The sequence below is a fragment of the Agelaius phoeniceus genome, chromosome 30 (assembly GCF_051311805.1).
Source record: "Agelaius phoeniceus isolate bAgePho1 chromosome 30, bAgePho1.hap1, whole genome shotgun sequence".
Classification (NCBI taxonomy): Eukaryota; Metazoa; Chordata; class Aves; order Passeriformes; family Icteridae; genus Agelaius; species Agelaius phoeniceus.
This window is the reverse complement of record NC_135294.1, coordinates 3363702-3378339: the sequence shown is the minus strand read 5'-3', so window position 1 is coordinate 3378339 and position 14638 is coordinate 3363702. Positions and strand designations below refer to the sequence as shown.

Below are 14638 nucleotides of genomic sequence, written 5' to 3'. Positions count from 1 at the left end.
CAGGTGTGTGGGGTCCATCCCCATCCCGGTGAAGGGGTTTGTGGGGTTAATACCAATCCCAGTGAGGGGGTTTGTGGGGGATATCCTGATCCTGGGTGAAGGGGTTTGCGGGGGTTATCCTGATCCCGGTGAAGGGATTTGTGGGGTCAATCCCAATCCCAGTGAGGGGGTTTGTGGGGGATATCCTGATCCTGGGTGAAGGAGTTTGCGGGGGTTATCCTGATCCCAGTGAAGGGGTTTGTGGGGTCCATCCGAGGTGAGTTGATGCCCCCCCGGTGTGTGGGGTTTGTTCCCACCCCGGTGCCCTGGGTCCATCCCCATCCGGAACCGCCCGCGGAGCAATTTTAGGGCTGAGACTCCTTCCCAACCCCTCCGTCCCCCGCCCTTCCCGCTGCCAGCCCGGCCCATCCCGCCGGGAGCGGCAGCGGAGCCGCCGGGGGCGGGACCGGGCGGGGCCGGCGGCGCGGGCGGGGCCGGGGCCGGAGCGGGGTCGGGACCGGGGCCGGTCCGGGGGTCCCAGCCATGCTCAGCCGGTTGGGAGCGCTGCTGCAGCAGGCGGTGGAGACGGTGAGCGGCACCGGGGGCACGCGGGAGGAACGGGACCGGGAATGGGACCGGGACCGGGGGATTCCGTGCCCGCCTGACCCCGATCCCGGTGTGAGCAGCGGGAGCCCAGCGTGGACCTGCTGGAAGCCTTCACCGAGCACTGGACGGGCATCACCGGCTACTACCTGGAGGCCACAGGTGAGGGGGGTGCGGGGAGAGGGTCCCGGTGCCCCGGGCTTGGGGCGCTTTTGTCCCGGGATGGGCTCCGCGTTTCCCGGGATAGGGTCCGCGTTTCCCGGGCTGGAGTCGTTTTTCCCCGGGATGGGGTCTCAGGTGGGAATAAAGTCCTCGTGGCGTGGGAACAGAGTTGTCGTGTCCTAGGAGAGGTTCCTTGTATCCTAAAATAGGGTGTCCTGAAAACGGGAATGAGGGCTCTGTGCCCAAGGAGGGGGGGTCGCAGTGCTCTAGGAGGGGACCCCAATCCCTGGGACACGATCCCATGTCCTGGGAAGGGACCGTGTGTCTTTGGAGAGGGTCCCCGTGCCCTAAAACGGGGTCCCCGGCCTAGGAATGATGCCGTGCCCTGGGGCAGGGGACATGTCCCGGGACAGGACCCCGTGTCCTGGGACAAACTCCTGCCCCTGCCATGGGACCCCGTGCCTGGGGCAGGGCCCGGGTGCGCTGTGGTTGCCCTGGCACGTGGGAACGGGGACGGGAGCCCCTTCCCAATCCCCGGCAGGTTTTACCCCCGCGGGGTTCTCTGCCCTGCGCAGCCCCTGAGCCCCCCGGGCAGCGCGGTGGGGTCGGCACGGAAGGTTTGGGGTGGCTGGGGACACTCCCGGCACAGGCTGGGGACACTCCCGGCACAGGCTGGGGACACTCCCGGCACAGGCTGGGGACGCTCCCGGCACAGGCTGGGACACGTCCCTCCGGGAGCCCCGGGAGAGCTCCGGCCTCGGTTGCCCGGCGGATGCCGGTGCCCGCTCTGCCCGGGGGTCCCCGGTGCCCAGCGGAGGAACGGAACGGCGGCGGGAGGAGCGGGATGTCCGGCAGCGTCCTAGGCCGGAGCGGAAGCAGCGGTTCCATCCTCACATTGCCATCTAGCGTTGTTCCCGCTCCGGAGGAGCAGGATTTAGGGATGGCACGGATCAGGGGAAACTCCTGGCAGAGCCCCGCTGGCACGGCTGGCACCTCACCGGGGAATCCCTCCCGCTGCTGTGCCCGGGGGGGCCCCGCCACAGCCCCCCATCCTTGAATCCCTGAATCCATGATTACCTGGATCCCTGAATCTCTGAATCCATGAATCTCCAAATCCCTGGATCCCCAGATCCCTGAATCCTTGAATCCCCAAATCCCTGATTCCCCAAATCCCCAGGTCTCCGAGTCCCTGAACCCCCGAATCCCTGGATCCCCAAATCCCCAGATCCCCAAATCCTTGAACCCCTGAATCCCCAAATCCCTAACTGCCATTGAATCCCTGATCACTGGATCCCTGAACCTCTGAATCCTCAAATCCCTGAATTCCTGCATTCCTCAGTCCCTGGATCCCTCAATCCCCCAGTCCCTGATCCCTGAATGGCCAAATCCCTGAATCCCCAGATCCCCAAATCCCTGAACCCCTGAATCCCCAATCCCTGAATCCCCAAATCTCTGAATCCCGGTATCCCTGAATCCCTGAATCCCCAAATCTCTGAATCCCGGTATCCCTGAATCCCTGAATTCCCAAATGCCTGATCCCTCAATCCCGAACCCCTGAACCCCTGAATTCCCAGATCCCTGAAGCCCTGGATCCCTGATCCCCAAATCCCTGATCCCAGAATCCCCAAATCCCCAATCCCTGATCCCCAAACCCCACAGACGAGAGCGTTCCGGCGCAACAGACGGACATCTCATGGCACCTGCAGCAGACGTTGCACCCCCAAATCCCCCAATCCCCCATTCCCAGATCCCTGAAGCCCTGAATCCCCAAATCCCTGGATCCCCAAATCCCTGAATCCCGGTATCCCTGAATTCCCAAATGCCTGATCCCTCAATCCCAAATCCCCGAATCTCTGAACTCCTGAATCCCGGAATCCCTGAAGCCCTGGATCCCTGAAGCCCTGGATCCCTGATCCCCAAATCCCCAATGCCTAATCCCCAATCCCAAATCCCCAATCCCTGATCCCCGAACCCCAAATCCCCAAACCCCACAGACGAGAGCGTTCCGGCGCGACAGACGGACATCCTGTGGCGCCTGTGGCAGATGTTGCACCCCCAAATCCCCCAATCCCCTATTCCCAGATCCCTGAACCTCTGAATTCCCAAATCCCTGAACCCCTGAATCCCCAATCCCCAAATCCCCCATTCCCAGATCCCTGAACCCCTGAATTCCCCGATCCCAAATCCCCAAACCCCACAGACGAGAGCATTCCGGCGCGACAGACGGACGTCCCGTGGCACCTACAGCAGATGTTGCACCCCCAAATCCCCCAATGCCCCATTCCCAGATCCCTGAACCTCTGAATTCCCAAATCCCTGAACCCCTGAATCCCCAATCCCCAAATCCCCCATTCCCAGATCCCTGAACCCCTGAATCCCCAATCTCTGATCCCTGAACCCCAAATCCCCGATCCCAAATCCCCAAACCCCGCAGACGAGAGCGTTCCGGCGCGACAGACGGACATCCCGTGGCGCCTGCGGCAGATGTTGGACATCCTGGTGCACGAGGAGCGGCAGCGCCCGCCGGGGGACACGGGGCCGTGCCTCGAGTTCCTGCTCCAGCACAAACTCCTGGAAACCCTGGGAACGCTGGGAAAGGCAGAGGTGAGCCAGGGAATCGGGAAAATCCCTCGGGAGAGGCCCAAGCCGCGGCCTTTTCCAGCTGCTTTGCCTGGTGGCCCTCGATAATTTGAATTTTGGAGCATTTTTACAGAGAATTGGAGTTTGTGAAGTGGGAGGTGGTCACAGGGCTTGGGGGTTTTTTGGAAAAATTGGCTTTTTTTTGGGGAAAATTGGGTTTTTGTGAGGGAAAACTTGGCGCTTTTTTGGGAGGGTCTTGAGGGTCTCAAGATCCCCACTGGGATCCTTTCTGGGAGCTTGCACCTCAGCGCATCCCTGCTTGCACAGGAAGGGTTTTTATAAAAATATGTGGCACACAGATATATTAAAATTAAAATTAAAATTGAAATTAAAACAGACATTTAAAAGGTAAAAATAAAAACATCTGGCGCTTGGTTTTGCAGGAATTAAAATTAAAATTAAAACAGACTTTAAAAAAGAAAAATAAAAACATCTGCTACTTGGCTTTGCAGGATGAAGTGCCAGGTGTGGAAAAAAAGTAAATATTGACCAAATCTATAACAAATATAATGGCTCTGCTGTCCTTTTCCTGCTAATAATAGCAACAAGGCCCCTAGAAATAGATTTTTATTCAAGTAGAGGTGGAAACACACTGGTCCTTTCACACCCAGGAGGATTTGGGGTTTTGGGGTGCTGGGAAATGGGAAATAGCTGGCACCTCATCCTGCAAAGCCAAGTAGCAGATGTTTTTATTTTTATCTGTATTTTTCTTTTTCTCTTTTTTTATTTTAATTTTTATTTTAATTTTTATTTTAATTTTTATTTTAATATTTATTTTAAAAATATCTGTGTGCCAGACGATTTTTCTTTTTTCTTTTTTATTTTTATTTTTATTTGTTTTTATTTTAAAAATATCTGTGTGCCAGATTCTTTTTCTTTTTCTTTTATTTTTATTTTTATTTTTATTTTTTTATTATTTTATTTTTTATTTCTATTTTTTTTAATTTATTTTAAAAATATCAGTGTGCCAGACTATTTTTCCTTTTTTTAAATTTATTTTTATTTTAATTTTTATTTATTTTAAAAATATCTGTGTGCCAGACTATTTTTCTTTTTTCTTTTTTTAATTTTAATTTTAATTTTTGTTTTTATTTATTTTTATTTTAAAAATATTTTTGTGCTAGATTCTTTTTCTTTTCCTTTTATTTTGATTTTTATTTTGATTTTGATTTTTTATTTATTTTAAAAATATCTGTGTGCCAGACTATTTTTCCTTTTTTTTTTAATTTATTTTTATTTTTATTTATTTTTATTTTAAAAATATCTGTGTGCCAGATTCTTTTTCTTTTACTTTTTTTTTTTTTCCTTTTTTTTTTAAATTTATTTTTATTTTTAAAATATCTGTGTGCCAGACTCTTTCCAGAGTCCCAAAACAGCTTGGCCTTGATTGGCAAATGAGTGAAAAATAATTCACAGCAGAATCCAATGAAACAATCTCCAAACACATCCAGACGAGCAAGACAGAGGAGAAGCAAATGAGATCAGAATTGTTTTCCTTTTCTCTGAGGCTTCTCAGCTTCCCAGGAGAAGGATCCTGTGTGAAGGGATTTTTCCAGACAATGTGAATGCCACATTTGAAGGGATCTGGGGGATTGTTTGGGGTGATTTCCATGGAAATCAGGGATGTGGCTGATCCTGTCCCTGTCCCAGTATCCCCCCGGGATGAGGCAGCAGGTCCTGCTCTTCTTCAGCCGCCTGCTGGGGCAGCTGCAGCACCCGCTCCTGCACTACCTCAACGTGCACCGGCCCGTGCAGGTGAGCTGCCCCTGTCCCCAGGGGGTGACACCCACGGGTGACACCCCCAGCACCCCCACATCCCCTGCTCCGCCCCCCAGAAGCTGCTCCAGCTCAGCGGGGACCGCCTGGGCTCTGGCACGGAGAGGGAGGAGGTGCAGTTCACGGCCGTGCTCTGCTCCAAGATCCAGCAGGACCCCAGCCTGCTGCCCTACATCCTGCAGGTGGGACACTATGGGATTTGGGATCCAGCAGGACCCCAGCCTGCTGCCCTACATCCTGCAGGTGGGACACTGTGGGGTCCCCAATGGGATTTGGGATCCAGCAGGACCCCAGCCTGCTGCCCTACATCCTGCAGGTGGGACACTGTGGGGTCCCCAGTGAGATTTGGGATCCCAGCCTGCTGCCCTACATCCTGCAGGTGGGACACTGTGGGGTCCCCAATGGGATTTGGGATCCAGCAGGACCCCAGCCTGCTGCCCTACATCCTGCAGGTGGGACACTGTGGGGTCCCCAATGGGATTTGGGATCCCAGCCTGCTGCCCTACATCCTGCAGGTGGGACACTGTGGGGTCTCCAGTGGGATTTGGGATCCCAGCCTGCTGCCCTACATCCTGCAGGTGGGACACTGTGGGATTTGGGATCCAGCAGGACCCCAGCCTGCTGCCCTACATCCTGCAGGTGGGACACTGTGGGATTTGGGATCCCAGCCTGCTGCCCTACATCCTGCAGGTGGGACACTGTGGGGTCCCCAATGGGATTTGGGATCCAGCAGGACCCCAGCCTGCTGCCCTACATCCTGCAGGTGGGACACTGTGGGGTCCCCAATGGGATTTGGGATCCCAGCCTGCTGCCCTACATCCTGCAGGTGGGACACTGTGGGGTCCCCAGTGGGGTTTGGGCTCCCCCAGTTGAGGTTTGGGACCCCCTTTGCAGCCTCCTCCCTGCCATAAAGCTCCTCAGGGTGAGGAGGAGGAAGGTGATGGCTGCAATGCTTTGCTGCTCCTTTTCCTCTCCAGGGAAAGAGCGTCCTGAACGGGAGGAGAGCCCCGGAGAGCCCCAGGACAGAGGGTTTGGAGCATCCTCTGGGCACCTCTGCCAGCTCCATGCCCAGGGCAGAGGGTTTGGAGCATCCCTCGGGCACTGCTGCCAGCTCCATGCCCAGGGCAGAGGGTTTGGAGCATCCCTCGGGCACTGCTGCCAGCTCCAGCCCCAGGGCAGAGGGTTTGGAGCATCCCCTGGGCACCTCTGCCATTTCTACCCCCAGGGAAGAGCATTTGGAGCATCCCCCGGGCACCTCTGCCAGCTCCAGCCCCAGGGCAGAGGGTTTGGAGCATCCCCTGGGCACCTCTGCCAGCTCCATGCCCAAGGAAGAGCATTTGGAGCATCCCCTGGGCACCTCTGCCAGCTCCATGCCCAAGGAAGAGCATTTGGAGCATCCTCTGGGCACCTCTGCCAGCTCCATGTCCAGGGCAGAGGGTTTGGGGCATCCCCCAGGTGCCAGCTGCCCTCCAGCCCAGCCCTCCCCGCCACGCAGGGACAGCAACCTCGTCACCTGCCTGGTGGCACTGTGCAGGAGCAAGGTACGGCCTCAGGGGTGGCACCTCGGGGACAGAGGGCACTGCCAGGCATTTGGCCACCCCCGTGCCCTCCTCCTCTTCCTCGCAGAAGAGCCGGGTGGCGCTGAAGGCTCGGGAGAACGTGCTGCTGCTGGCGGGGCTGGCCCAGGAGGCGGCTGCCACCTGCCTGGCGCGGGGCACTGCCCTGTGCCCGCTGCTCGTGGGGCACCTCTGCGACCTCTACAGCGCCGTGCCCGCTGGCACCGACCCTGCTGATGTCCTCAGCATGGACAGGGCCAGCTGGAGGTGAGGGGGTGCCGGGCTGGGGGTGGCAGGTGCCACCCAGGCGGTGTCACAGGCACGCGTTCTCTGTGCCACACAGGTCGCAGGGGGATGGCGCTGGGGACGGAGGTTTCCCGGGCAAGGAGAGCCTGGCTGAGTTCCTGGCCTGGCTGGATTTCCTGGATGAGCTGGTGATGGGCGCCCACCCGGTGAGAAGCACGGCATTCGTTAATCTGGGAGTTAATTGGTGCCTGATCCTTGTCACCGAGTGCCACCTCCAGGGATGGCGACTCCACCGCTTCCCTGGGCAGCCCCATTCCAACACCCAATCACCCTTTCTGTAGAGAAATTCTGCCTAATCCACCCTAAACCTCCTGGGGTGCCATTTAAGGCTGTGTCTCGTCCTGGGGGGTCCCCACTCTCAGCCCCTTTGTCCCCCCAGCTCGTGGCCGGTGGCATCAGCGAGGCTGTGGAGGAGAAGTTTTTCCAGGGCATCCTGCAGCCCCAGCTCCTGCAGATGTGAGTGACCCCTTGTTCTACTCCTCAGGACCCCCTCAGCAGTGGGGAGTTCCCCCTTTTTCCCTGGACAACCACCCCAACCCCAGCTGGGGCTTTCTGCCCCCTCAGAGCCAGGAGTGAGGGGGGGGTTCCCCTTTTTCCCTGGACAACCACCCCAACCCCAGCTGGGGCTTTCTGCCCCCTCAGAGCCAGAAGTGCGGGGTTCCCCCTTTTCCCTGGACAACCACCTCGACCCCAGCTGGGGGGTTCTGCTCCTCAGGACCCCCTCAGTGCCAGGAAGGGGGGATTCCCTTTTTCCCTGGACAAACACCCTGACCCCAGCTGGAATGAGGCCCCCTCAGAGCCAGGAGTGGGGGGGTTCCCCCTTTTTCCTGGACAAACACCCCAATCCCAGCTGGGGCGTTCTGCTCCTCAGGATGCCCTGGAAGCCAGGGGCAGGGGCTTGCCCTTTATCCCTGCACAACCACCCCAACCCCAGCTGGGGGGTTCTGCCCTTCAGGACCCCCTCAGAGCCAGGAGCAGGGGGGGTTCCCCCTTTTCCCTGGACAAACCCCCCCTCCCACGCCACAGGTCGGAGCTGGCCGTGCTGGGCGCCACGGCCGTGCTGACGGGCACAGTGAGGCAGCTCCGCTCTCCCAGCCTGCTCCACCGCCTCGTGCTCTTCCTGCTGGGGCCCCACCGGCACCCCGAGACCCCCGGGGACGCCCCCCACCCCCTGCGGGCGCAGCTCATCGAGCGCTGTGACCACCTGAGCGACGAGGTGAGCTCACCTGGGCTGGGCTGGGCTGCCAGGGCTGGCAGTGCCAGGGTCTGACCCTGCTGGCCGTGCCCAAATCAGCCTGGCCAGAGTCTGACCCTGCTGGCTGTGCCCAAATCAGCCTGGCCAGGCTCTGACCCTGCTGGCTGTGCCCAAATCAGCCTGGCCAGGGTCTGACCCTGCTGGCCGTGCCCAAATCAGCCAGGCCAGGGTCTGACCCTGCTGGCTGTGCCCAAATCAGCCTGGCCAGGCTCTGACCCTGCTGGCCGTGCCCAAATCAGCCTGGCCAGGGTCTGACCCTGCTGGCTGTGCCCAGATCAGCCTGGCCAGGGTCTGACCCTGCTGGCTGTGCCCAAATCAGCCTGGCCAGCCTGGCCAGGCTCTGACCCTGCTGGCTGTGCCCAAATCAGCCTGGCCAGGCTCTGACCCTGCTGGCTGTGCCCAAATCAGCCTGGCCAGGCTCTGACCCTGCTGGCCGTGCCCAAATCAGCCTGGCCAGGGTCTGACCCTGCTGGCTGTGCCCAGATCAGCCTGGCCAGGGTCTGACCCTGCTGGCTGTGCCCAAATCAGCCTGGCCAGCCTGGCCAGGCTCTGACCCTGCTGGCTGTGCCCAAATCAGCCTGGCCAGGCTCTGACCCTGCTGGCTGTGCCCAAATCAGCCTGGCCAGGCTCTGACCCTGCTGGCCGTGCCCAAATCAGCCTGGCCAGGGTCTGACCCTGCTGGCTGTGCCCAAATCAGCCTGGCCAGGGCTCTGACCCTGCTGGCTGTGCCCAGATCAGCCTGGCCAGGCTCTGACCCTGCTGGCTGTGCCCAAATCAGCCTGGCCAGGGTCTGACCCTGCTGGCCGTGCCCAGATCAGCCTGGCCAGGGCTCTGACCCTGCTGGCTGTGCCCAAATCAGCCTGGCCAGGATCTGACTCTGGTGGCTGTGCCCAAATCAGCCTGGCCAGAGTCTGACCCTGCTGGCCATGCCCAGATCAGCCTGGCCAGGCTCTGACCCTGCTGGTCGTGCCCAGATCAGCCTGGCCAGGGTCTGACCCTGCTGGCTGTGCCCAAATCAGCCTGGCCAGGCTCTGACCCTGCTGGCTGTGCCCAAATCAGCCTGGCCACCCTGCCAGGGTCTGACCCTGCTGGCCGTGCCCAAATCAGCCTGGCCAGGGTCTGACCCTGCTGGCCGTGCCCAAATCAGCCTGGCCAGGGCTCTGACCCTCATGGCTGTCCCCAAATCAGCCTGGCCAGGCTCTGACCCTGCTGGCTGTGCCCAAATCAGCCTGGCCAGGCTCTGACCCTGCTGGCTGTGCCCAAATCAGCCTGGCCAGGCTCTGACCCTGCTGGCTGTGCCCAAATCAGCCTGGCCAGGGTCTGACCCTGCTGGCTGTGCCCAAATCAGCCTGGCCAGGATCTGACCCTGCTGGCCGTGCCCAAATCAGCCTGGCCAGGCTCTGACCCTCATGGCTGTGCCCAGATCAGCCTGGCCAGGGCTCTGACCCTCATGGCTGTGCCCAGATCAGCCTGGCCAGGCTCTGACCCTGCTGGCCGTGCCCAAATCAGCCTGGCCAGGGCTCTGACCCTGCTGGCTGTGCCCAGATCAGCCTGGCCAGGGTCTGACCCTGCTGGCCATGCCCAGATCAGCCTGGCCAGGGTCTGACCCTGCTGGCCATGCCCAAATCAGCCTGGCCAGGGTCTGACCCTGCTGGCTGTGCCCAGATCAGCCTGGCCAGCCTGCGGCTCTTCGAGGAGCTGCTGAGGAAGCCCCACGAGCACGTGGCTCACAACCTGGTGCTGAGGAACCTGGAGGCCAGGGCGTACCTGCAGCGCGGCCCCGAGGAGCGCGGGCCCCCCGAGACGGACCCCGAGGAGGACGGGCTGTGAGCAAGAGGGGCTGGGGCAGGGCCAGGGGGTGCCCCCCACTCACTGCCCGCCCCCCTAATGCTGACCCCACACAGGGACCTGGAGGAGGATCCCTATTTCACCGATGGATTCCCAGACAGCTTTGGGGTGACAAAAAATCCTTCCCCAGCATCAGCCCCGTCGGGGAAGGGGCGAGTGAGCGAGGTGGTGAGCAGGTAGGGGCTGGGGTTTAGTTGAGGAATATCATTAAGGAGGGAGGGAAACCCTCTTTCTTTAGCTTAAAAGGTGAATGCTGGTTCATAGTTCTTAATGATTAGGATGATATTGGAGAGGATCAGCTTTTTGGAGGGGCTGGGCTGGAGTGGGGGGGCTGCATCCCCTCCCCATCTGTTGGAGCATCAGGGGGTAGGATGGTGGGGACAGACGGACACAAGAGATCTCTGCAGCCAGGTGGGGAATTTGGGGTTTATTGCAAAGGGCCTGGGGGCAGGGCCCTGCTGGGAGCTGCCAGGCACAGCTCAGAGCAGGCCTGAGAGAAGAGAGGGGGAGAGAGGATGAGAGGGTGAGAGAGTAAGGGAGTAAAAGGGGTGAGAGAGCAAGGTTCCCATTCCAATACCATAAATCTTCTTCTGTGTTGAATATTCTGATTCTCACCAACCAATCCAGTACAAGATACAAATCCTACAGCATTTACATACAGCCTATAAGAATCATTACATTACCACACTGTGTTACATTTTAAACCCTACAAACTCCTCTTTGGGCGCCTTCTGCCAAGCTGGCAGGGTCTGCTCTGACCCCTGGAGCTGTCTGCAGGCAGAGGGTGTTGTTCCATCAAAAGGGGATCACCTTCAGCCAGCCACACCATTGTTTTCCAGTTGTTCAGTAACTGAGGCATCTCAAAGCTGCTTTCATTTCAATCTCACTCACAGTTTCCATATTCTCCAAATCTTTTGCCAGGCAATCATATTTATGAGGCTTTCCTGTTCCATCTTCCCCAGCACCCATCCTCTCCTCCCTCTCTTCCAGCTTCCTGTGCCTGGTCCCCGAGGAGGCCAAGACCTCGTCGTGCATGGAGGAGGGCGGATACAACACCTACGTGCACGATGCCCTGGCCATGGTGGGTGCCTGAGGGTGTCCCCAGCCTGCTGTGGCTGTGCCCACCCTGGCTCTCACCTGCTGTCCCCCCTGGGCAGGTCCAGGCGTGCCGTGCCAGCGCTGCCCCGTGGGGGTGGCCCTCATCCCCTCGGCCCCTGGACTCCTGTCACTCCTGTCACCCTGGAGTGGCTTTTTACGAGGGACACTTCCTCAAGGTGCTGTTTGACCGGATGAGCAGGATCCTGGATCAGGTACTGGGTGCCCCCTGAGCCCCCCTGTGCCCCCCAGGACCCTCATCATGGACAAAGTGGCCAAAACCATCACCTTGGTGGGGACAGGCTCAGAATGAGGGGATGTTGGGGGGTCACCCCAGGTCCTGAGTGTCCCTCCCCATCCCAGCCCTACACCCCCCTGTGCCCCCCCCAGGACCCCCATGATGGGGACAAAGTGCCCAAAACCATCACCTTGGTGGGGATGAGGGAATGTTGGGGGTCACCCAAGGTCCTGAGTGTCCCTCCCCATCCCAGCCCTACAGCCTGAACCTGCAGGTGACCTCGGTGCTGTCCCAGCTGGCCGCCTTCCCCCACCCTCACCTGCATGAGTACCTGCTGGACCCCTACCTCAGCCTGGCCCCCGGCTGCCGCTCGCTCTTCTCCGTCCTTGTCAGGGTAATGTCACCCTCGGGGCTCTGGGGACACGGGGACACCCCCTGGCCACGCGGGTGTCACGATTCTTCCTTACAAACGGGGTTTGTGAGGGTTCATGGGGTGATCTGAGGGTGCAAAAACCAACACAGCACAGGGGGTTTGCAGTGATAATGAAAACAAATGCACCTTTATTGAGTGACCACAGCAAAATGAGATAGAGGGATTGAGGGAGAGAGAAAGAGAGAGAAAAGAGAGAGAGAGAAAGAGGGGGGTATAGCTACCAAACATGGAGATGAAGTCCTTTGTCCAGTCCAGTCGAGGATCCGCCTGTGACGTCGGGTACATCTCGAAGTCTCTGGCTAACTCAGAGGTTTTTATTATGATAATTCTGTTGAAAATTGTGAGGGAAGGGGAAACAGATACAATAAGGAATAGATGTGACAGGTAGTCCATGCTCTCAGCAGTAAATGAGAGCCATTGTTGTGGTCCAGCGGTCACAACCTGCAGGCAAACATCTCGCTCTGGTCAGCTTTGGTCCCCCACACACCCGCCCCGGGCTGGGGGGTTCAGTCCCAGTCCTTGGGAGGAGCAGAGGGGCCTTTTCACACGGGGGTTTTGTGTCTCAGTCCTTGGAAGGAGCAGAGGGGCCTTTTCACATGGGGGTTTTGTGTCTCAGTCCTTGGGAGGAGCAGAGGGGCCTTTTCACATGGGGGTTCCGTGTCTCAGTCCTTGGAAGGAGCAGAGGGGCCTTTTCACATGGGGGTTCCATGTCTCAGTCCTTGATGGAGGAGCAGAGGGGCCTTTTCACATGGGGGTTCCTGTCTCAGTCCTTGGGAGGAGCAGAGGGGCCTTTTCACACGGGGGTTTTGTGTCTCAGTCCTTGATGGAGGAGCAGAGGGGCCTTTTCACACGGGGGTTTTGTGTCTCAGTCCTTGATGGAGGAGCAGAGGGGCCTTTTCACACGGGGGTTTTGTGTCTCAGTCCTTGATGGAGGAGCAGAGGGGCCTTTTCACACGGGGGTTTCAGTCCCAGTCCTTGGGAGGAGCAGAGGGGCCTTTGCACACGGGGGCTCCATGTCTCACTCCTTGCTGGAGAGGCTCCTCACATCTCAGTCTGTCTGTCACGGTGCTTGTAAAGCAGGTGAGGGTCTGCTGTGGGGGGACCACCTGAACTCAGGAGAATCCAGCCAGGCCGAGAGCTGGGACAGCTCCCAGGGCTGTTGCTGCACACAGGGCACGGTGCCCCCTTCTTCTTCTCCTCATTGGGCTCAGTGCAGCACACAGCAAACAGCACCTGTGGAAACAATGGCTCGGCAACGCCCTCAGGTCTCAGGCACGACTTTCCCCCTACGGGATCAGCAGACATTGGGGGTTTTGTTTTGTCTGTGGTCTCCCCAGTGACGATGGTGAGGCACATGAGGGCTATTTCAGACAGGCTCTCCCAGGGGGTGACCCTCTGCTCCCTCCCCAGGTGATCGGGGAGCTGATGCAGCGGCTCCAGCGCGTGCCCCACGCCAGGGCCAAGCTGCTCCTGGTGCGCCGGCAGCTCCTGGGGCTGGTGCCAGGAGAGCAGTGAGTCCCCCAAAAACGCCCTTTTGGGGAGGGGTTGTGCCCCACAGGCACCCTCAGTCTCTGGTGTCCCCGCAGGATGGATCACACGGTGCTGTTCAAGGGCGTGGTGGTGCTGGAGGAGTTCTGCAAGGAGCTGGCTGCCATCGCCCTGGTCAAGGGCCCACCCGAGGGGCCACCCTGAGCCCCTCCCCGAGCTGCCCCTCTTGGGGATGGCCCTGCCCACGCCCCGGTGGCCCTGCAGGAGCCAGGAATGGCCGTGGCTCCGCGGGAAGGAGCTGGCAGGAGGATGAGGAGGCGCCGAGTCCTTCGCTGTCGCCTTGGCCAGCCCCGAGGTGTCGCCACGTCCCCGTGCTGGGTGCGGGGTGCTGGCTGCCCTGGCTCCTCCTGGGTGGTGGGTCCTGCTCCCCCCAAGGCTCCAGCAGGGAATTTTTAGGCAATAATGGGGTGTGTGGGACAGAGCCCCCCCTACTCAGCTGCAAGGACTCGATTGTCCCCTGTCCTGGCTCTGTGGCAGGGGGAGCGTGCCATGTCTGACATGTCTGTGGGTGTGTGTGACACGTGTGTGTGCTCTGGTGGGGGTCTGTGCCCCCAGACCCCGCAAAGCCCCTCCCCAGGGTGATGGGACTCTGCTCCAATAAAGCTGTGACTCAGCAGCACCTCGTGTGCCCCTTCCCAAACAAACCCCCCCAAACCCCACTCTGCATTTTCCCCCAAACACCCCCAAACCCCACTCTGCATTTCCCCCAAACACCCCCAAACCCCACTGTCCATTTCCGCAAACCCGCTCCCCATTTCCCCCCAAACACCCCCAAATCCCACCCCCTATTTTCCCCCAAACATCTCCAAACCCACTCCCCATTTCCCCCAAAGCCCCACTCCCCATGTCCCAAAAACACTGCTCCCCATTTTCCCCCAAAGACCCCAAAACCACTTTGCAATTTCCCCCAAACACCCCCAAAACCCCCACTCTGCATATTCCCAAGAACACCCCCAAACCCATCCCCATTTCCCCCCAAACCCAACTCCCCACCACAGCCCGGACACAAAATCATCAGCAGCAACAGCCAGGTTTATTTTATTTTATATTTTATTTTATTTTATTTTATATTTTATTTTATTTTATATTTTATTTCTGCTCCCAGCCCCCCCAGCCAGCACATCCCTGGGGCCCCCCCTTTCCCCCAATCCCAACCCCGCTCTCTCCATCCCTAACTCCGCACGGGCACGGTTGCCCGG

The 14638-nt window shown here is 58.8% G+C and overlaps 1 protein-coding gene across 4 annotated transcripts; it reads left to right on the top strand.

The window, feature by feature from the left end:
- Window positions 1-360: 360 nt before the first annotated feature.
- On the top strand, window positions 361-14053 carry FHIP2B (FHF complex subunit HOOK interacting protein 2B). 4 transcript variants are annotated; one of them, XM_077191674.1, is made up of 17 exons: window positions 363-567; window positions 666-744; window positions 3179-3348; window positions 5035-5139; window positions 5220-5342; window positions 6138-6701; window positions 6787-6983; window positions 7060-7168; window positions 7402-7478; window positions 8049-8238; window positions 9943-10103; window positions 10182-10301; window positions 11116-11206; window positions 11283-11435; window positions 11712-11852; window positions 13302-13402; window positions 13478-14053. In XM_077191674.1, exons 1-17 carry the CDS (start codon window positions 523-525, stop codon window positions 13581-13583), a joined length of 2532 nt encoding a protein of 843 aa, XP_077047789.1. In that variant the 5' UTR covers window positions 363-522; the 3' UTR covers window positions 13584-14053. The 4 variants fall into 4 exon arrangements, with proteins under 4 accessions (XP_077047791.1, XP_077047789.1, XP_077047790.1 ...); XM_077191675.1 differs by having other exon boundaries at window positions 516-567; window positions 2739-3348; XM_077191676.1 differs by lacking the exons at window positions 13302-13402; window positions 13478-14053 and having other exon boundaries at window positions 361-567; window positions 11088-11206; window positions 11712-11848.
- The last annotated feature ends 585 nt before the right edge of the window (window positions 14054-14638 follow it).